Source organism: Odocoileus virginianus, chromosome 19, assembly GCF_023699985.2.
Source record: "Odocoileus virginianus isolate 20LAN1187 ecotype Illinois chromosome 19, Ovbor_1.2, whole genome shotgun sequence".
In the NCBI taxonomy this organism is placed as follows: Eukaryota; Metazoa; Chordata; class Mammalia; order Artiodactyla; family Cervidae; genus Odocoileus; species Odocoileus virginianus.
In genome coordinates, this window is record NC_069692.1 from 8,656,884 (window position 1) to 8,679,930 (window position 23,047).

At 39.8% G+C, this 23,047-nt stretch overlaps 1 protein-coding gene across 1 annotated transcript in view; it reads right to left on the bottom strand.

The window, feature by feature from the left end:
* The window catches only part of IBTK (inhibitor of Bruton tyrosine kinase), a 98,214-nt gene extending 75,907 nt beyond the window's left edge, over nucleotides 1-22,307 (bottom strand). The window contains exons 1-4 of the mRNA XM_020913943.2: nucleotides 22,111-22,307; nucleotides 9,555-10,245; nucleotides 4,591-4,687; nucleotides 1,290-1,414 (exon numbers count right to left, since the gene is read on the bottom strand). Coding sequence (XP_020769602.2) covers nucleotides 1,290-1,414; nucleotides 4,591-4,687; nucleotides 9,555-10,061 — 729 coding nt within the window. The 5' untranslated portion in view covers nucleotides 10,062-10,245; nucleotides 22,111-22,307. The remainder of the gene's footprint in view (nucleotides 1-1,289; nucleotides 1,415-4,590; nucleotides 4,688-9,554; nucleotides 10,246-22,110) is intronic.
* Nucleotides 22,308-23,047: the final 740 nt, after the last annotated feature.

A 23,047-nucleotide genomic window follows, 5' to 3' on the forward strand; every position in this document is an offset into this window, starting at 1 on the left:
CACAGCTACACTTCAGTTAAAGCAAGGACACCGAGTACTTTGTGAAGAAATTACGGATGTAAAGGATTTTTTTTAACCACAAAATAAGCGTTGAAATACAAACACTGTGGATAGGTGTGAGAGGAAGGAAAGCAGTATTCGGCACTATTTACTGAGTGCCTGGTTATGTAGACAGCCCCATTACTCCTGATGCCTCCACTGCTCCTGCACATTTGTGTAAAAATCTCTGCTCCTGAAAAACCTCCCCTCACCAAACCTGACTGTATCTATACCAAGTCAGAAAAGGAAAGCAAGTGCTTTTCTAAGCTTCAGGATAACACCCTACTCTACTTCTCTCATCACTCTTATCATGTGGGCTCCTATTCTTGCCCTCTCAAATTTTAATATTCTCTTGGGTTTAACTCTATTACTTTTTCTAAATTGTTGATTGTGATACATTAGTGACTTCTGGTGTAAAAAACAGTGTCCTACATAGCTCTAAATAATGGTGGCTATATAATTTATCATCCAAATAATTGGGGGAATAAAAGAGTTATGATTACATCACGGGGGAAAAAAAACGGAGAAAAGAACTCAGTAGACATATTCTGAGGTGTAGTTTTCGTATTTAGAAAATGAGATTTATAGCTTTAAAAATTATTAAGTAGAGGTTCTCTAGTAGTGGCAAAATTAACACTTCAGTTAAACTTAAAACTTTGAAGACTATCCAAAGTGCAACTGAAATGAAGCTCAAGAGGAAGAAACGCTGAGGCCAGATATGTATTATACACACAGAGACACACACATACAGAGCATTATAGAAAAAGATGAGTAGGTCAATAGTAGCGAAATACACTCAAGAGGGAGGTAACCAGAATTATGATATAAGGACAAAGGCAAAACCTTTACAATTATCAATTAAAATTTTACAATTACTTATATTTAACCAGGTTCACTTACCTAAAACTAATAATAAATTGAGTTTGAACAACAAATTCACTTGAGAAACAATTTTAAGAACTCTAAATGGAAAAATAAAGCTAGAAAATCCAACAGAAGTTCTACCTCTAAAAAACTACTATCTGTATAATGCCTTCTAACTTCTAATGCTCCTTACACAAACGTGAACGTGTTAGACACTCAGTTGTGTCCAACTCTTTGTGACCCCGTGGATGGTAGCCTACCAGGCACCTTTGTCCATGGAATTCTCCAGGCAAGAATACTGCATAAACATCTCATAGTTTTATGATACTGTATACAGTCTAACTATGCTTAAGACTAACAAAATCTTAAAAGAATTAGTAAAATACCTGCTTGATATAAATCCCACTCCTGGAAAACAGATCCACCAACTCTGGATGATGTTTGCTATTCTGGCTTCCATGACCCAGGGTGAAATTTGTATTATCTCCCCAAGTGTAGACATCTGTAGGATCTAAAATGAAAATTAGTTTTTATATTCTGTCACATTTTAAACAAGTATCAGTGTTGTTTAATTACATACTGAACTAATCAGTTTACTTCAAATATGACTCTTTACAAAACCAAACTACCGCATTTAGAAAGATACTACCAAAATTTTCTTTTAAATTATCCATCTATATTTATTATAACACTCTAGAAACAGAAATCAGAAGATCCAAATCAGCACAGGCCTGTCTCAATGAAGGCAATTTAACACGTTGAACCCTTGTTTCTTTAGCAGCTAAGGTTTAACTGCCAAATGAGTAAAATACCACCTGCCATATTCACCTAGCTCTCATGAAAATACTACACATAACTATTTAAATGTCGAATGTCATTAAAACATTTCATATATACTGGTTCTAAATGAAGCACATGGTATTAGTTTCTATTATTACATAAACATTATTTTCCAATAGTTTGCTCTTGACAGATGCAGAATTACACTAGGGATTAGGGCAACAAAAATGAAAATGGGATAAAAATCACAGCTAATTATGATATAAATCTTCATTTTTGTTTTGGAACACTTATCAAGGTCTTCAATGGAATAATGACTGTAACTTGGAATACAATGCCCAAGACAGAAGTAAAATGAAGAACATGTCCTCACCCAGCATGTCGCTGGTTAACATGCAGATTATACTAGTGCCCCCATCTACATCTCTTCTTCTTTTCAATCAATTTACATTCACAAAGCTCACAGGGCAAAAAAATTGAAAAGATAAGTGCCGTTACAAGAACAGACATGTGGATAGAAGAATCACTTCCTTTCCCTTCGACCTCAAATACTGTCCTTTCTCAATGCACATCAATCACTTTACAGTAGTTACAATTCTAGCTGCCTTTATTTGTTGTTCAGTCACAATCATGACCAACTTTGTGACTCCTGGACTGTAGCACACCAGGCTTCCCTGTCCTTCTCTATCTCCTGGAGCTTGGTCAAACTCATGTCAATGGAGTCGGTGATGCCATCCAACCATCTCATCCTGTCGTCCCCTTCTCCTCCTGCCTTCAATCTTTCCCAGCAGCAAAGTCTTTTCTAATGACTCAGCTCCTCGAATCAGGAAGCCAAAGTACTGGAACTTCAATGTCAGCATCAATCCTTCCAATGAATATCCAGGACTGATTTCCTTTAGGATGGACTGATTTGATCTCCTTGCAGTCCAAGGGACTCTCAAGGGTCTTCTCCAACACCACAGTTCAAAAGCATCAATTCTTCCGTGCTCAGCTTTCTTCATAGTCCAACTCTCACATCCATACATGACTATTGGAAAAACCATAGCACTGTCTATATGGACCTTTGCTGGCAAAGTAACGTCTCTGCTTTTTAATACACTGTCTAGGTTGGTCACAGCTTTTCTTCCAAGGAGCAAGTATCTTTTCATTTCATGGCTGTGTTACCATCTGCAGTGATTTTGGAGCCCAAGAAAATAAACTCTGTCACTGTTTACATTGTTCCCATCTATTTGCCATGAAGTGATGGGACTGGATGTCATGATCTTAGCTTTGTGAATGTTGAGTTTTAAGCCAACTTTTTCACTCTCCTCTTTCACTTTCATCAAGAGGCTCTTTAGTTCTTCTTCACTTTCTGCCATAAGGGTGGTGTCATCTGCATATCTGAGGTTATTGATATTTCTCTCTGCAATCTTGATTCCAACTTGTGCTTCATCCAGTCTGGTATTTCACATGATGTGCTCTGCACAGAAGTTAAATAAGGAGGATGACACTATACAGCCCTGATGTACTCCTTTCCCAATTTGGAACCAGTTCACTATTCCATGTCCAGCTCTTACTGTTGCTTCTTGACCTGCATACAGGTTTCTCAGGAGGCAGGTAACATCGTCTGGTATTCCCATCTCTTTAAGAATTTTCCAGTTTGTTGTCATTCACATAGTCAAAAGCTTTAGCACAGTCAATGAAGCAGAAGTGGATGTTCTTCTGGAACTGTCTTGCCTTTTCTATGATCCAATGGATGCTGGCAATTTGATCTCTGGTTCCTCTGCCTTTTCTAAATTCAGCCTGAACATCTGGAAGTTCACATATGGCTGAAGTCTAGCTTGGAGAATTTTGAGCATTACTTTACTAGCATGTGAAATGAGTGCAACTGTGCAGTAGTTTGCACATTCTTTGGCATTGCCTTTCTTTGGGACTGGAATGAAAACGGACCTTTTCCAGTCCTGAAGCCACTGCTGAGTTTTCCAAATTTGCTTGAGTGCAGCACTTTAACAGCATCATCTTTTAAAATTTGAAGTAGCTCAGCTGGAATTTCATCACTTCCACTAGGCTCTGTTCGTAGTGATGCTTCCTAAGGCTCACTTGACTCTGCATTCCAAGATGTCTAGCTCTAGGTGAGTGAACATAGCATCGTGATGTTCTGGGTCATAAAGATCTTTTCGTATAGTTCATCTGTGTATTCTTGCCCCTTTTCTTAATATCTTCTGCTTCTGTTAAGTCCGTACCATTTCTGTCCTTTATTGTGCCCATCTTTGCATGAAATATTCCCTTGGTATCTCTAATTTTCTTGAAAAGATCTCTAGTCTTTCCCATTCTATTGTTTTCCTCTGTTTCTTTGCACTGATCACTGAGGAAGGCTCTCCTATCTCTCCTTGCTATCCTCTGTAACTCTGCATTCAGATGGGTATATCTTTCCTTTCCTCCTTTGCCTTTTGCTTCTCTTCTTTTCACAGCTATTTGTAAGGCCTCCTCAGACAGCCATTTTGCCGTTTTGCATTTCTTTTTCTTGGGGATGGTTTTGATCACCGCCTCCTGTACAATGTTACCAACCTCCGTCCACAGTTCTTCAGGCACCCTGTCTGTCAGATCTAGTCCCTTGAATCTATCTGTCACTTCCACTGTGTAATTATAAGGGGCTTGACTTAGGTGATATCTGAATGACCTAGTGGTTTTCCCTACTTTCTTCAAGGCTGTGTTTTTACTCTGATACACATAAATCTAGATTGAAAAAGTATAAAATAAACCTAAGTGTTCTGAAAGAAAACCAAAGTTATCAATCTATATATATTAGAGTAAAAGTCTTTGCAGATATCCACACACAAATTTTCTCAGTTATTTTTATAACAATAAAATTTTGTTAAAATTTTCTAAACTTTACTTTAATGAAATATATTTATGGAATTTTCTTACCAGTATTTTTGAATACTACATGAGTTGGTCTATCCTTCATTACAAGATCCAAAGCTGACAAGCCTTCTTTATCTTGAATATACAGATTAACACCATGCTAAAAAAGGAAAAAGTGTGCATATAGATATAGATATACATGCATATATTTTTAATCATTTACCTATAATCAGTAACATTTATATTTATCAAGTCAGATGATCAAACTATAAAGAATATTAAGAATAAACACCTAATAACAATTATCTCCTATGCTCATAAACATTTATTTCTCATACAGAAGAAAACTAAGAGAAATCAAATATCCAATTCTTGGCAGAATAAAGAAGAACCATAAAAAGTAAAGAAGCAACATTTAAAACCAAAATGAAACAAAAATCTAAATGAACTAGATACGAAAGTTTTCCATGGTAATGCAGGTCAGTTACCTAAAGGGCCCTAACTCTGACAGTGTGTGTCTATGTACATACACAATTCTTTTTTTTTTTTTTTTTTTTTGTATTTGAAGAACCAAATTCCACATCCAGATAAAGGGTGTAAATATTTCTACACAATAGCAAACAATAGTTTTTACTTTTTGTATGTTTATTTTTTCAGATTTACTGTATATAATGTGATCACCTATGCTCCATCTTTTTGATTTAAATTCTGTTCTATCTATTATTGACAAGAAGACAATTATATTTTTTATTTCTATTTGTGTGATTTATATCTTTCCACTTAAAATTTTCTATGTGAAATTTCACAGCATTGTCTTATCACTTAGACTGTGTCTTAAAACTCACAGCTGAGGGCACAGGTTTAAACCCTGGTTGGGAAACTAAGATCCCATAAGATGGTGTGGTATGGCCATAAATAAATGTGAAAGCGTGCATTTGTGTGTTTTAAGAATGAATTTAATCTATAGTTTTATATCTCCAGAATTTAAGCATGAAATAGAACATTTTCCATCCCATTTATTTAAAGTAATTAGTACACCCTATCCTTAGTACACTGTCTTTTAAAATATAATGAGAGGAGAGGAGAAAGTGCAATGTTCAATTCATAGTACTATTACATTACAGCTTTCTAAATACAAAATATACTCCTTTTCAACAATAACAGTACTTGTTGACAGTTTAATAAGGCATTCAACAATTACTTTTTAATCTAAGTTTCTTTTTGTTGGGATATATCATGTATTTGGCTGTGCCAGGTCTTCGTGGCTGTGCTCAGGCTTTCCCCAGCAGCAGGGAGCAGGGCCCCTCTGTCCCGGGCACGAGCCTCACTGTGGCGGCTCCTCCTGCGGCCCCGCAGGCCCCCTCGGCGTGCGGCCTTCAGCGGTGGCGGCTTGCAGGCTCAGCAGCTGTGGTGCGTGGCTTAGTCGCTCCGGGGCACGTGGGATATTCTCAGAGCAGGGATCATGCCCATGACTTCTGCACTGGTGGGTAGATTCTTAACCACTTAACACAGGGAAGCCCTCAACAATTCTTTTAACTGATGTGAGTGATCACTGCCTATCCATACACACTGGAGTTATAGGTTGAGATGGAACCATGAAATTTTTAAACTTTAACCGTGATGTGTCAGAACACTGTTTTGGGTTACTTAAGAAAGGGACTCTCCTCTTATCTTGTAACAATGAATTTTAATAAACTAAAATCAATTCTTTACCACAGAGCCACCTGGGAAACCCAGTCCATGGCACTGTAAAAGAGATGGACACAACTTAGCAACTAAACAGCATGCCAATCCTAACTTCATTGTGTTCCAGAAGGTAATGACAACTGATTTCACAAGGACTGTCAATGAACAGAAACTACTCAAGACAGTGAGCTAACAAATAAAACAAAATTCAGAAGTCATCTTTTAATAAGATCTTAAATTTTAAAATGTATATTGCCTATTTTCTAAGTTAGATATAATAAATCCACATAGAAAGACCTAATTTTGACCTTTAAAAGAGTAAAAAGGGCTGATTCCAGGGCAGTGTTCCAAATTATGAATTTGACAAACAGGATCCCAGAAACTTAGATCCCTGCAGATTTTACTTTACCAGTTTTATAAATTCATCCAAAACTTTACTGGACCCTATTTGTATCTTCTTAAGTAGCCCCAACTTCAAAAGGACTAGGAACTTTTTTTTTGCCTTTGGAGTTCCCTAGATATGGTGGTCTCTGATGCTTTTTTAATATGCTCACTTTAAACTCTAAAGGTAGAAGACCAGTGTGTAGTCTATCTCATTTATTTAAAGATCAAGTCTTTACATATCCCCCAAAGAGAAGATAAATTCACCCGCTTACTAAATAGCATCTAAGCATAACAACAACAACAACAAAAAGCAAAAAAGGATTCTTTTTTTTTTTTTTTCATTACAATATCTCTAGCACTGAGATCACTGCCTAATACACATCAGGCACTAAAGAAAAATTTCTGTTCCAAATACTTCACAAACAGGTTATCATTTAGTCCACACAATCTTATGATTCAGCTAGTTCTTCCACAAGAAGTTTCTGCTGAGGGTTTTCATCTTTGGCAACTGGGAAATGACAGCATGGGTGTATATTTACTGTACAATTTTAGCACTTAATTTTAAAATTTCATACTATGAAGTTTTTATCAAACGGAATTCATTTAAAATGTGTTTTTCTGTATAGTCTCTTCCTGCTCATCCATAACACCTTAAATGCTAGAGTTGTCAGCAGAAGCAAAATTGACAACAAACACCTCTATCATTGCAGCCCTTCCGATTAAAGAATTAAAAGGGGAAAGGAAAGAAGTCTGGACTAAACAAATGCAGATGGATTACAGAACATGGGAGTACTCAGTGAAAGAAAGGAGTTTCTATGGGATATTTTATCAGTGGGAAGCATCCATGTTGGATGTCTATCACTGATCAGAAGGACTCTTGATGAAAATCAGAGTCAAGCCAAGAGCAAGGTGGCCCAAGGCACCATTTCCTGGCCTCTCCTAGCCAAGGTAGCAAGGATGACTGAGGATTTCTAAAGGGAAATGAAACCCAAAGGCAGGGAAGGTCCAAAATTCATACCAGGACCTATTTCAAGCTGAAGACCCAAATCCTCACACCTGAATGGCAAACCCTAAGACAGCAGAAAACCGAAGGACATTCTCAAGCTTGTAAGGGCTGGCAGTCATCCAACTTTCCAGCAGAAACTAAAGGGAAAGGGCAAAAGTAGAGCTGATAGACGCTTTAACTCTTATTAACCTAACTTTTCCTATAGAAGAGTTTATAATAAGGGAATTAAACTGATACCCAAAGGTTTTAGATAAAATAGGAATTAACAGTCCTATTAATACTTAAGAAAAGTTTTTCTTCACTGAAACTCCCTGGGGAAAAACAAATGAGGATGGTACTATCATTATCCTCTTTTTATAGATGAAACTGAGGTTCAAGATTCAGTAACTCATCCAAGACGACTTGGTAAGTAGCAGACCTAAATAGTTTAGCTCCAAAAAGGATATTTTGCCATTAATATATACTGAAAATCATTTTGATCAGTAAATGTTACTACCTAAAGACCACTATGCAAACAATTGTTTTGAAGTAAAAAATAAAATATAAGCTCCCTAATGTCTTACAATGTGACCACAAGTTCCTTGAGGACAGGAACTGCTTTGTTCTTCTCTGGTCCTCCACAAACACAACTGAATGCCTGTACAAAAACAAACTGTGCAGTTTAAAACTCATGATTTCTGACAGTTTTTAACTTGCATTTATTAATGAAATGGTATCAGGCTATATCTCAAAACATTATTTGTCTAACCAGTACAACAAGCCTAGATTTAATCTACTTCATGGGAAATTTAAAATAAACTGATTCTGGGAAATCCCATGGACAGAGGAGCCTGGCGGACTACAGTCCATGGAGTTGCAAACAGTCAGACACTACTGAGTGACTAACACTTTTTGGGCTTCCCAGGTGGTGCTAGTGGTAAAGAACCTACCTGCCAATGCAGGAGATGCCAGAGACATGGGTTCAATCCCTGGTTGGGAAGATTCCCTGGAGGAGGAAATGGCAACTTGCTCCAGTATGCTTGCCTGGAGAATCCCATGGACAAAGGAGCCTGGTATGCTATAGCCCACAGGGTCACAAAGAGTCGGACATGACTGAAGAGCCCTAGCATGCATGCAAAACTGATTCTGATTATTAATTTTTCAAACAACTATAAAAACTTTGCCTTCTCATACTGTTTACGGACAGCAAGAACGTCAAACCAGTCAATCCTAAAGGAAATCAACCCTGAATATCCAATGGAAGGCCTGATGCTGAAGCCCCAATGCTTTGGCCATCTGATGCAAAGAGCCAACTCACTGGAAAAGACCCTGATGCTGGGAAAGACTGAGGGCAGGAGGAGGAGGCTGCAGGAGACAAGATGGTTAGACAGCATCACTGACTCAATGGACATGAATTTGAGCAAACTCTGGGAGATACTGAAGGACAGGGAAGCCTGGTGTGCTGCAGTCCAAGGGGTCACAAAGAGTTGGACATGACTAAGTGACTGAACAGAAACCACAGTAAAAACTTAATCCCGAGCCAAACAAGAAATGAACACACTACTCAAATCAGAGTCCTTATATGATTTCAATAACTAGTGCCCTTTTAAAGTAGCTAATAATACAGTTATAGAAAAGGAAACCATACTTCTTAAAAATACTGACAGATATATAGTACTGTGTAAATGACAAAATGTCTGGGATTTACTTTAAAATAACATGGGGTGGAGAAAGTCAGTGGAGACATATTAAATATGTAACACAAAACTGGCCCATAGTTTACATTATAAACTTTAGTATATGTTTAGAATTTCACATCGTAAAAGGTTTAAATTAAAAGGATAATTCTAAAAATGGTTACAATAGTAAAAGATATCAAGTTCTTATCAATTGATAAGAACGCCAATCTCTTCGTGGAGATTAAGAAAAACACCTGCCAGACTGAAGTTTTAAAAAAACAAATGACACTCACCTTCAGTAGAGACCAAACACAATCAATATGTCCATAAAAAATGCTTCTATGCAAAGCTGTCCATCCTGACTCCTTGTCTTTCACCAAGGGATCCACTCCTTTCTCGATAAGCCAATCTAACACTCCTTTTTTTCCACAGGAGGAAACAAGGTGGAGGGCATTCCGGCCAAAGGCATCCCTGATGGTTGCAGCATTGTAACAATGACTGGAGACAAAGGCCTTAATCTGGTTTTCACTCCCCTTTGTCACCACAGAAAGGACGTCCAGAGCATGCGTCAGGGATCGACACTTTGATGTGCAGTCAGGGATGGAAGAATTCATCCTAATTGTTTTTATGCAGCTTCCTTCTTCAGAAAAGTCAGATAATTTTAAAAAATGAAAAAGCCAGGCCACAAAGGTGCTATTCAGAAAGACTGGTAGAGAATAAACAGCCTGCTTAGGGTTATAATTTAAATCCTCCTGGTAACAGTATAAAACTATATAGATTTGTACAATGTATTTTGGCATTTAAATCAAAAAATTATAAATAGCTCTATAAAGTTTATATCAAATACAAGTTCTTTCTTTAAAAAAGAAAACTTTCCACAGTTTATAAATTATTCCTGGAGTCAAGCACCAAGGGGGAGTGAGGAGGGGAACTCCCCCTCCACACTGTCTGATCCTTTTAAATATCCATAATTGCAAGGGTGACCTGTAAGAGAAGGAGAAACACAGTAAAAAATACAGAATCTCTCTCTTACTGAAGTATTTTACAATACAATTACCCCCTATTGAAGTGCCCCTGATTCCTACTTTCAAAAGCAAGCAAGCAAATCAATGGCAGGATCTGACTTTTGTTGCTCCTCCTCCCCTGTGATACTCTCCTATGGAATTTGAGGCAAAGTTAACAGCTTCACCGACAAAAGCTCGGCCTCCTCTCCCAGTTTTGATCAGGGAGGTCAGTTCTGCTTGACTATAAGCCTGCCTGAAAGGTGACTTCATCCACCCCCACCGAGAAAGTTGAGGTGGAAAGGGAAGTGGATCCACCTGGCAGCCACCTTCCAGCTCGTCTGCCTGGATTCTACCAACAACATCACCATACAGATCACTGGAAGGGTCTCTCACATCCGAGGTATGTCTAAAGTTCCTTGACTTCACTCTAACTTTACTTCAGGACCCAGGAATTATGGGTAGGTATGTATATGGGGAGTGATGAAGTTAATTCATTTAATCAGGCTCTGCTCGTATCACAAACCCAAGCCTTCATCAGTCCGCACTTACAGATACACCTATCCAGGAAACCTAACACCAACCAATCCTCCAACTCTGCTCTGGTGTGCTCACCTACCTGCACAAAATAGGACCCGCATGCCTCGGCAGGGAATCCCCAACCTCCTAGTCAAGCACACCCTGCTTCAGGGTTGCCTGTTTTCAACATTCTGCAAAATTCTCTCTCGCCCGAAGTCCCTTGGAAGACTGCCTCACTGCTAGTGAGAACTGAACTCCCCGCAATCCATGGCTTGTTTCCCCTTGAGTAAAGAAGGCCAAAGTTGTTACCAATTTTTTAAAAATTTTGTCATCTGACAGGAGAGAGACTGTGTGTGAGTGAGAGAGATGAGGGAAGGGAAGAAAGGAGAGAAAGGAAGAGAGAGGTATTACTTTGTGCTATTCCTGCATTTTAGGAGATTTCAAGCCCTGAAACTGTGGTCACCTGTCCCTACTTCATACGTAACTTTCAAAGAAATGAATTTTGAGGTCACCTTAATATTGTTTTTTAGATGGCCACAGTTTTGCATTATCAGCCCTGTTATGGTTGCCCCAAAAAAAAAAAAAAAAAAGTTAACCAGGTTTTAAAAAAAAAAAAACTTTTCACTAATAGAAGAAATTTTCACATACTGATATATGGAAAGGTCATTCTTGCTTATACATGATTTGTCTTTGAATTTATGCTAACTAAAAACAGCCTGTCTTATGGCCTGTCAAACACACTGCACATCTGCTTTTACCATTAAAGAAGAGTGTGGCTCACCATCCAGCAGTAACACAAAGCTTGAGTCACAACCCACTGCAGTAACCCCCTGACAGTCACCCTGAGGAAAGTTTAGGATGGGAAAAACAGGATGAAACATCCTACACTGGGGATCTACAGGCTCCACGACAGGTAAGACGACCAGATTCTCGCACCTCCCCATACACAGGAAAACACTACCATCATTTACTCGAGCTATCTGTCATTTGTGATTAGCAGTACTCTTTTACCAACATGTACACTTGACTGTATGTATTTCCCAGCAAAAAAAAGTTCATGTTTATATTGGCTCCTCCCAAGTTACTGAGATATTGTTTCCTGGGCTACCGTCTGCAGTTGAGTTGGAATAAAAACCCTCTTTTATTCTTACTATGGGTCACTAGTTATTTGCATCAACATCACCTTCACATCTATAACATTCTGTATCTGTATCAGTCATCCTCTCACCTGTTTTCCAGTCTTATGTTTAAGGTTAACTACTGTGTGTTACTCTGGAACCCACCTCTTTTCTTCCAGAACCTTCATTATTCTCTCCTGTATTTCTACACTCTAACCAGTTACACCTCCACAAGCTATAAGCACACTTAAATCTACTGTCTTTATAGGAATCCCACTTGAAAACTTTATCCCTTAAAACTGAATGATCAGGCTTCCCTGGCGGTCCAGTTGTTAAGAATCTGCCTGCCAATGCAGAGGACAAGGGTTTAACTCCTGCTCCAGGAAGATCCCACAAGCCTCAAGCAACTAAGCCAGTGCGCCACAACTCCTGGGCCCGCGCTCTGAAGCCCTCCAGCCACAATTGAGTCCACGAGCCACAACTACCGAAGCCCACGTGCCCTTAAGAGTAGCCCCCGCTTGCGGCAATTAGAGAAAGCCCTCGTGCACCAATGAAGACCCAGAGCAGCCAATTAAAAAAAAATTTTTAAATAATCATTATCACCAACACCTCCACAACTACTAACACCACTAACACTCTTATCACTTAATATTTACTAAGTGCCAGGCACCGTGCTAACATTGTTTTCTCTGCCTGGAAGGCTCTTCACTACAGAGGGAGATGTTAATTAAACATCAGGTATTGGAACTTTGTGGTACACAACTGAAGTGACTTAGCAGTAGCAGTAGCAGTGGCTAAGACTCCATGCTCCCAATTCAGGGGGCCCAGGTTCAACCCTTGATCAAGAAACTTGATCTTGTAACTAAAGACCCTGCCTGCCACAACAAAAAGATCCTCCGTGCCCTAACTAGAACCCAGTGCTGCCAAATAAATAAGTGTTTTTAAAAATATGCCAAACAACAAGTATCAAAATAACTGGATAGCTATCTGGGGGGAAAAAAATTATAAATACTTATTTCATACCTTATGCCAATATAAATTCCAGATGGGTCAAACATAAGATATAACACCATAAAAATACTAGAAGAAAAACAAAGAGACTCTTTTTTATAATCTCAAAGCACAAAAAGTCTCTCTAAATATGATCTAAAATCCAAAAGTTATAAAACTCCAATAAATTCCATCAGTTTAAAACATACATAAAAAACTTTAAAGACAAAAAAGGAGAAAAATTTTCCTTTAATATATCATCTATACAAAGTAGTAAGAGACCAACAGAATAAAAATCAAATAATATGACCAACTTTCTCACACAAAACGGGGAGGTGGGGTGGATTTAAATGGATTTTTAAAAAGAAACTCATCTCATTCAAAAGAAAAGAAATGTAAATTAAAACTACAATGAGACACTAATTTTATCAGAAAGACAAAGATCAAAAAGGTTAATATTACTATGTATAGACAAGGGTGTGGAGAAATAGAAACTCTACTCCATTGTTGGTGAATGTACACTAGTACAGTTATTATAGACAGCAATTCAGTAATATTTGCCAAAATGTAAAATGCATTCCTTCTGACTCAAGCAATTTTACTCCTAAGAGTTTATCCTGTAAAAATATATCCATGTGTGAAACGGCCTAAGTATAAGAACAGTCACTGCATCAATGCATGAAAAAAATCTTCATAGTTAAAAGATAGTTATGGTATGTCCATGCAAAAGATTGTTCATGTATCAAAAAAAAAAAAAGGCAGCTACATATTTTCTAATATGAAATAGCCTGCAAGATAAATTGTAAAATGTCTCTTAAAACTAGATGCATGTGTAATGCCACTATGAGAAAATGTATATGTAAGCACACGTTTATGCTTAAACACGCATGAAAGATGTTTAGAAGAACATACAAGAAAATGGTTAATAATGGTTGCTCCAGGGAAGAGCACATGGCTGGAGACAGAAATGGAAGGCAGACTTACTTTTTACTACAAACCTCTTCTGAATGCTTTACCAGGTACATGGAGACATTTTAAAATAAACATACATCTTAAAAACACACATAAATGCTAATGTGTTGATTAGAGAGGCCACAGGCAAGTCAAGAAAACTCAACCATCATACATGAGCCTCTAGTCTTTATCCAATATGCTAATCTTCTTGCTTTGCCCTTTCAGATCTGGAGAAACAAACATTATTTGTCAACCACTTGATAAACTACTTATCTTCAGTTTCTTCACTGTTAGAAAACTAAACACCAATATACTAGAAATTTTATATCTAGAGTGGACTACTTCACATTAAGCATTTCTCCATCACCTTTTATTTATCATCTCTTATCTTCTCCTTTCAGTACTTGTGTCTTCTGGATTTTAAATGAGCAGTCAATCCATCTATAATGCCTAGATCTTAAAGCTTTTATAATAGAAATTCTACATAAATTACCCTTTTCAAGGTATCAAATTAAGTTCCCAAAATACTTTTTTTATTTTAAGTATGTAGTCAGCCCTTCATGTCTGCAAGTTTCACATCTGTTAATCAAACAAAGCTTGGATTGAAAGTATTTAAAAATTCCAGAAAGTTCCAAAAACAAAAGCTTGATTTTGCCTCATGCTGACCAACTACATTTACACAGCATTTTCAACTACAGTTGACCCTTGAACAACACAATGACCCTCTCACAGCCAGCTTTCCCTATGCTAGGTTCCTCCTAGTCACAGTTCCACATCTGCAATTTCAACCAAAGGCAGATCTTGGTAGTACTGCAGTACACATTTATTAACAAAAATCCAAGTATAAGTCAACCTATGCACTTCAAATCCATGTTGTTCAAGGTTTAACCATATCTACATAGCATTGACATTGTATTTAGATACTGGAAATAATCTAAAGATGATTTAAAGTATACTTGTATGCAAATATTAAGTCATTTTACATACAGGACCTAAGCATCTGTGGATTCTGGTATACCATCGGGGTCCTAGAACCAACACCTGACTGATACCAAGAGACTTCTGTATTTATATGAATGACAGAGGAAAAACAGTTATATGACTATTTAGAGGGACATAGGTGAGTTTACATGTATGTACAGGAAAAACTTCTGTGTAGCAGACATAAACATTCCAAATCCATATTTTCCACTCCCATTTCACATCACACTAAGTCAGAAATTCTAAATCTAACTGGTTCCTAACGATTATGATTTCCCCATTTGGAAATGATAGCACAGAATTAGAGAACACCTAGTTCTTTCTAGCTCTAGTTCTGTTTCCACTAGACTACATGTAAACAAGCTAACAAAGTGTTTGGTAGTTAGTTGACATGAAGACAAAGTACCAAAGCCTCAAGAAATTTAAAATGTTAAACTGGAAAACACGATAGGTGGCAAAATAGTCACAAGTACTTAATTCCTTTGAGGGTCTAAAATTTTTCAGTGTCTTCCTAATACCTGAAAAGAACCACTTACATCAGTCACTCAAACCCTACATGCAATAATTAAGGTACAAGAGAAAAGAATTCCCTAATTTGTTATGATACATAATTCAAACACTTAAAGGGAAAAAAGAATATTAAATCTAAATAAAAGTGATACTATACAATATTTAATGAGAGAGGCACATACAGAGTACTATGAACATAAATATGGAAGTGACTAAGAGGTAGCACTTCTCTGAATCCTACATATTTGAATTCAACTATAGCAATGCCAGCTGTTACCAATTATGTAACTACAAAGCACAATAATCTCTCCAAGCCTTCATTTCTTCACCTGAAAACAGAGACAATGCCACCCACCTCACAGAGTTACTATAATGATAAATGAAGCTGCTCAGCATGGTATCTGCCACCAAATGTATATTCCACAAATAGTAGCTTTTATTACTACCACTTCCTTCAATAACAGAAAGATAAAACTTTTATCCCAGAGCTCATGTTTGGTCTTCAGTATCTCCGTCACTGGTTTCTGAGCACTTTCCTCCAATGAAACCGTACATACTAAGGTTACCAGTGACATCCAAATTACCAAATATTACTTGGGGATAATGTTACTTGACTTCCCTGCTGTTGAATCATTACCACCACATTCACATCTCCAAGCAGTAGCGAAAGGACAGGGAACCACTGAAGCATTTAAGCATGGGCTCTCTCTCCCACCACTTCTTCCAAAGGCATTTTCCCTTCTCCTGACACTCAAAACGTTGGGCTTCTCTCAGTGTTCCACTGAGTCTTCCTTTCCTAATTCATACTCTCCTTTGATAGTTTCAATCTCTTCATGTTACTTTAACCTATGTGCTCATAATCCTCACACCTGTCTCCTGCCCTCATGTTTCCCCTAAATTCCTGGCCCAATGCCTAGTGTTAATCTTACTTATGCTTTAAACAATACTTATTGATGGCAAAGAGAGCAAAGGAAGTACTCATGATGTGGTATTTTACATTAGAGAGGTTAAGTAGGCCACCCAAATCACACTATCAGCAACAGAGTTAGGATTCAGGATTCAAACACAGATCTATTTCACAGTAAAGTCCAAGCTACTTCTACAACACTATGCTGCCTCAGTGCATCTACAGGTCACAGGTGCTGCAAAAACAAAAATACGTAGAGCTTGAGGGCTTCCCTGGTGGCGCAGACGGTAAAGAATCTGCCCGCAATGCAGGAGACCCGCGTTCAATCCCGAGGTTGGGAAGATCCCCTGAAGAAGGAATGGCTACACACTCCAGTATTCTTGCCTAAGAAATCCCATGGACAGAGGGGCCTAGAGAGGGCTACAGTCATGGGACTGCAGAGTCAGACACAACTAAGCGACTGACAGTTTTCACTGTTGCTCTAGATAATTCGAAAAATTCTACTCTCAATATTCATCGATAATACTTGAATGAAAATACAGCTCATTTAACATTGTATTGACTGAACAAGCTTTATTATCTAGTACATAGTCTACCATCAGTGGGTCAGTTTAGCACAGGGGAATGAACTGCTTAGTAAAAGGGGATGAATTTAAGCAAGTACTAAAAAAATCATGAGTAAAAATCTATGGTAAAGATACAACAAGTGACTCATAGGAATGTAGAGTCAATAAGAGGGATAGAGAGATTTCCCAAAGGATATGTATAAACGAAGACTTAAGATGAGCATGTGTCAGCCTGGGGTTAGTGGGCATTTAAGGCAGAAGTAAGAGTAAATATAAAAGCACTAAAATCACCTTGGTCCATTCTGAAAACTCCAAGAAGTTCAGAAAACAGAAATGCATATATATATATATATATATACTGGATGCACTAGATTATAGACAGTCTTACATGCCTTTCTTTAGGGATAAGGAAAGTGAGCAATCAAAAACATATTTAGGACCCTGAGTTGATTAGATATGGTGATAACTCCTAGGTTTCTGGCTTGGGCAGCCAGGAAGAAAAGTAGAGGGTAAATACTTTAGAAATCAGAGAAAACAAACTTAAAACAAAAGGAACAAACAGAAATTAAAGGTAAAAATTTGTTTTACATGTGATGAAATGTTAATGAGAAATTGAGTGGAGGAGTATAGCTAGCTACAGGCAGTTGCTAACCTTGAAGACTGGTTCACTACAAAGTGCCAGTCAGTAGAGGCTGAGCCCTCAACAATGGCTCATAATCCTGTTTATACCCTTGGTTAAGAGTTCAGTTATATTCCTAAAACACAAATCTGATCATGCTAGTCTCTGAAATATTTAAGACCAAAATGAAACAATATATTTAATCCATTAATAGCCTTGTGACCTCAGAAAGAGGATGCCAATTAGACTTGGTGATTATGTGGCACATAAAGTTCAGACTGTGAATTCAGAACACCGAGCTAGTAACTCAGATACACAACTAATTAAATTATAAACTACCCTGGGCACATCACCCATCGCCTAAGCTTCAACTCTCTCCTGTAAAAAGTGAGTAACTATTTATCTCCTGAGTTGTTCTGAAAAATCAGTGAGACAATTCATGCACATGTAAGTACCCAAGAAATGTTATGAAGGAAAAAGGAACATAGTGATATATATAGATCAGAAAATCGAGTAACTATATTAAAGTCCCTCCTGCTTGGAACGTTTTTACTCAAACCTCTACAAGGCTGCCAACTTGTCCACGGCTTACAAACACTACGTCTACCATCTTTTGAACTTCCACGTGGACAAGCATAGTGCTTTACATAAATGAACTAACTTAATCTTCTTTCCAGCCTGTATAGCCCTGTATATATTATTACCTTTACTTTACAAGAGGAAATTGATGTAAAAGCTTGAATAGCCTATCTAAAATCACACAGACAGAAAACAGTGTGAATTCTACCTATTCTCTCTACCCAAACTGTTCTTTCAAAATGCAGTTAGGAAATCTTCAATAAGAACTAGAATAGTGTGGCAGAAAAGAATTACCCTTACTTGTAGTCGTAAGAATTGGGCTCCTACTATGGAGGTGACTTCAGACAAGTCCATGTATTACTAAGAACTTAAGTTTTCTGAACTGCGTCAAATTTGGGATGCCACCAACCAGTCTCAAGAGAATGTCTGCTAGCAGCTGGTGACCACGACCTTACTTTTTAAAGGCCTCCTCTTATAATTATTGTATTTTTAGACAATGAATTTGCTTTAAATCATATGTTAACAAGGTGAGAAAACACATGTGCAGGGACCAATAACACTCGTTATTTATATGTCAATACCACATCAAGAGTTAAAACCTACCTAGATAAAACGAGACAAATGGCTACCTGGCTACAAGTCTCTCCAAAGCACCAAGGCCAGACTGGGTTTCTGACTTACTCTCCTGAAAAGAAATGTGACCAATTTTGTCTATTAACATTCACATTGTCACTTGTCCAACTACTTCTAACTGGGTCTGTGACAACTACATCAATCATACTGGGCTAACAGGACAAGAAAATGTGTATGACCACACCAAATAGCTCCATTCCTCTGGACAGGGTAACCCAAGCTCTGACTCTATCTAGCCCAGGATCAAAACTGCTATGAAATGTAACCTGGTTCTTACTCCTGCTTGGGCTCCCGGTTACAAAAAATTATTTTATTGATACTTGGCCCCTGATTTTTTCAATCTAGATTATTAAGTTTGTCTCTTCCAAATTATAACAGTTTTGCATCAAGATGACAGTGATGGAGAGATACCAGCCACTCCTCAGAATAGATCCTGCCAAAATAACAAGTCACCCGGGTCCCTTGGTGAGACAGAACAAGAGCTCCATGACCCCAACTAGGTAGACTGTATGAGCTCCATGTCAGTCTAAAGAAGCTAGAGAAGACAGACCTTTGCCCTTCATCCTCCCAATAAAGATTTCTTGGGGTTCATCTCTCTCAGGGGGGATTTGAGGCAGACATTATTTTGTCAACAAAGGTCCGTTAAGTCAAGGCTATGGTTTTTCCAGTGGTCATGTATGGATGTGAAAGTTGGGACTATAAAGAAAGCTGAGTGCCAAAGAATTGACGCTTTTGAACTGTGGTGTTGGAGAAGACTCTTCAGAGTCTCTTGGACTGCAAAGACTCCGATACTTTGACCACCTGATGCGAAGAGCTGACTCACTGGAAAAGACCCTGATGCTGGGAAAGATTGAGGGCAGGAGAAGAAGGGGACAACAGAGGATAAGATGGTTGGATGGCATCACTGACTCAATGGACATGGGTTTGGGTGGACTCTGGGAGTTGGTGATGGACAGGGAGGCCTGGTATGCTGTGGTTCATGGGGTCACAAAGAGTCGGACACGACTGAGTGACTGAACTGAACAGTTTCTCCCCAGTGGACAGAAACTCTATAAATACCAGAAACTCCATAAAAGCAGGACAAGGGAAGAGTCTGGGCCCCGGCCCAGGTAAGATATAAAAGATCACTTATTCCTCATTCTTGAAGTCAAGGAGACCTTGCAGACTACACATGAAAGGCTCCTTAGAGGTCAAAAAGGGAGGAGGCATCACCTCACAGTAAGTGATGTCAACTACCCATAAGCCTCTGCGCTAGACTCCATCTTGGCTAAAAGATGAGCAGGCACACATGGGAAGTTCCTAAGCTATACTGAATATAGACTCAGAACCAGGCAGATCAAAATGACAGGTCAAATGAAACCCGGAAGAAATGGCTCCTAAAAAGTAATTCAAACTACCATGAGGGAGCAATTCTTTTCTGCCTAATAAATACATGTTTCACTTAAAAAAAAAAAAAAGAAAGAATTGGATTCCTACCATCTAAAACCCTGGTCAAGTAGCTTAATCTCCCTAATCCAAATTTCTTCATCTGCAAAATGATAACAACTTGCCTTATGAGTGGAGACCTTGCCTACAAAGATTTTAAGCTCCTGAAGGGAGGGAAGGGAATGCCATACTAACTTGTATTTCTCACAAAATATAGTATGTATTCAACCAGTAGGTTTTTTTTTTTAAAGAGCTCTCTAAAATCAAAATATCTTCCCTAAAGACTTCCCTAAAGCTACAAATTATGGTGATTTATAATCAAAGAATTTTTAAAATTTTAAATTCCTTCTGTAAGCCCTGAAAATATTTCACCTAATTTTAAAACATCAGGACTTACTACTTTAGGAAATAATTTAGCTTTATCAATACTGTATTTCATTCTAATGTTTTCTCAATTATTCTCTGGGTACAAGAGATAGAAAATTCAACATTTTATTAGCACAAAATCCAGTTTCACAATTTAACAATTCCCCAAATTTTAGGGGGCAAGCACATCTCTGGAGGTGGCAAAGAATCATCACCCTATTGCCTGGAGAATCCCAGGGATGGGGGTCACACAGAGCCGGACACGAATGAAGTGACTTAGCAGTAGCAGTAGCAGCATGATAATAAAGGGATTTTCTCAGGGGTCCCTCCAGTGGTTAAGATTCTGTGCTCCACTGTAGGGGTTACAGATTTGATCCCGGGTCCTAGTTCGGGAACTAAGAGCCCACATGACATAGGACGTGACAAAAGATTTTAAAAAATAATAATAAGCAGACTTTGAAATAATTTATAATAATTAACCAAGTAACACTGAGCTCCTTATGTAATATGATCTATTGAACTTTATGGTCTTGAAGCATAAGGTACAATTTAGCATAATGAAAGCTGTGAACACAAGTTTTTAAAATATTTAAGTAACAGAAGAGCCATTTTTTAAAATTCCTTGAAAGAAGCTGCTTTGACTAAATATCTGTACTTTCTGCCAGTATCTATAATTCTTTGTAGAAAGCAGCTCTTTCTGCCCTATATTAGTTTCTAAAATCCATAAAAATCAAGGAATTCAAATTCGAAAGGGCAGGGATTCCCCCAGTGGTCCAGTGGCTAGGACGCTGGCCTCCCAGTGCAGGGAGTCCAGGTTTCAACCCTGGTCAGGGAGCTAGATCCCAGATGCCCCAAATAAGACCAGGTGCAGCCAAATAAATAAAAATTAAAATTAAAAAGTTTAAAAGGGGGGGGGGGCAGTGAAAAGATCAAGGATATATGGCAGGATGTGAATTTGGACATCACGGGCATACAAACACTGGTTCTTTTATCATTTCTGATAAATTTCGACTTTCAAACCCCCTACCTTCATGCATGGGCAAAAAAAAAAGGTGTCACATCAATTTCTACTTCCTGACCTGTTTGGTGAACACCCTTTACGTTTTATTACCTACGCTGGAAATCCGGAATCACGGATATCCTGGGTTACTTATCTCGCTGCTGAACTAAAACTTTTTTTTTAGAAATCCGCAACATGATACAAGAACAGAAGCCCTCTATCCTGTCTCCTCCATCCCCCAAGAAAAGAACGGGTCCCTTTCAGAGAACAGTCGATTCACTCTGCACTTCGTCGTTAGCATCCCCAGAGTGAACGAAAACTTCTGAGACGCGCAAAGGGGCTGGCGCCTCGAGGAATGGCTTCACAGTCAAGGCTCAAGGGACAGTGACACGAGACAACCACCAAAAACAAGCAGCGCGACGGCGCTGGAGGGCGTGGCAGGAGAACCGCAACGTAGCGCGCTGCCCGCACACACCATTCATTAGCTCGGGGAGGAGGCGGGGAGGTGGCCGCGGGGACCCGGGCCACACGGCCGGCCTCGCGCCGCCTCGCGCGGAGCCCGGCGGCCTCAGCGCCGGGGAGTCCCCGGCCCGCTGTCCCCCGCACCCTGCGGGAAGATCACACCGTCCCGTCGCCTCTGCCTGGCTCCGTAGGGCCGGGCGCGGCCGAAGCCTCCCTCACCAGTCGCTAGATGAAAATGCGCCAGTGGTCTCCGCGGGGTGGGCGCATGGCCGCGCAGGGACTCATCCTCAGTGAAGGCAGCAGGATAAAGCGAAGGGCGCCAGTGGAGGCCGGTCCCCAGGCCCGGGTCAGCTCTGGAGGCGGCTGCAGCTACAGCCGCGTCTACAGGCGCCTGGAAGGGGGGGTGGATGGGTGGGGGGGTGGGTCTGAGAGGAAAGGCCGGCGCGGGCGGGACCTAGGAATAAGACGGGCGCTGATTGGCTGGGGCTCGTGTATGCCTCTTGAGGATTGGCTAATGTCTGCCCAGAAGGCCTCGCGTGGCAGCACCGAAACTGTGGCCTTTCCCGGGCGCCCTAAAGGAACTTGACCCCGCCGGCCTTGGGACTGCCGGCGCTGGCGGGTGGGGGGGGTGCCGAGGGGGACGGGGTGGGGGAAGGCCGCAGTCGGGGACTCTTAAGCCAACGAGGGGTGGTGGAAATGTCCGTCCCGCGGTCAGCTGTCGCCCAAGGGGAACCCGTGTTCGCCCCCATAGCTGGAAACTTGGCAGTTCACGATAAACCCTGGTGGAGAGACTGAACTTTGGGAACCTGGACGGATGCCTTGGTCACCACGCAACAGAAAGCAAAGGCGTAGGCATCTGGCACCTGAATTTCCTCCCCGACGCCCTACCAGCGGGGTCACTGAAAAGCTCAGGGCGCGGTCTGGCAGAGAGACAGCCTCGCCCCTCCCACACCCAGATGATCCGGGGGGTCACTCCCTGGGTCAGAAGGCGTCATGGACTTCCTAGATCATCGCTGTGCGGGTCCAGCCGCCGACCCGGGGCCTGCCAGTCACCAGCTCACGGCACTCTGCCTGACGCCAGGCTGGCACTATCCACCACCACCACCCCACCCCCGCTTTAACTCCGCACGGAAGGGCAGCTTTTTTAAATGGTCGC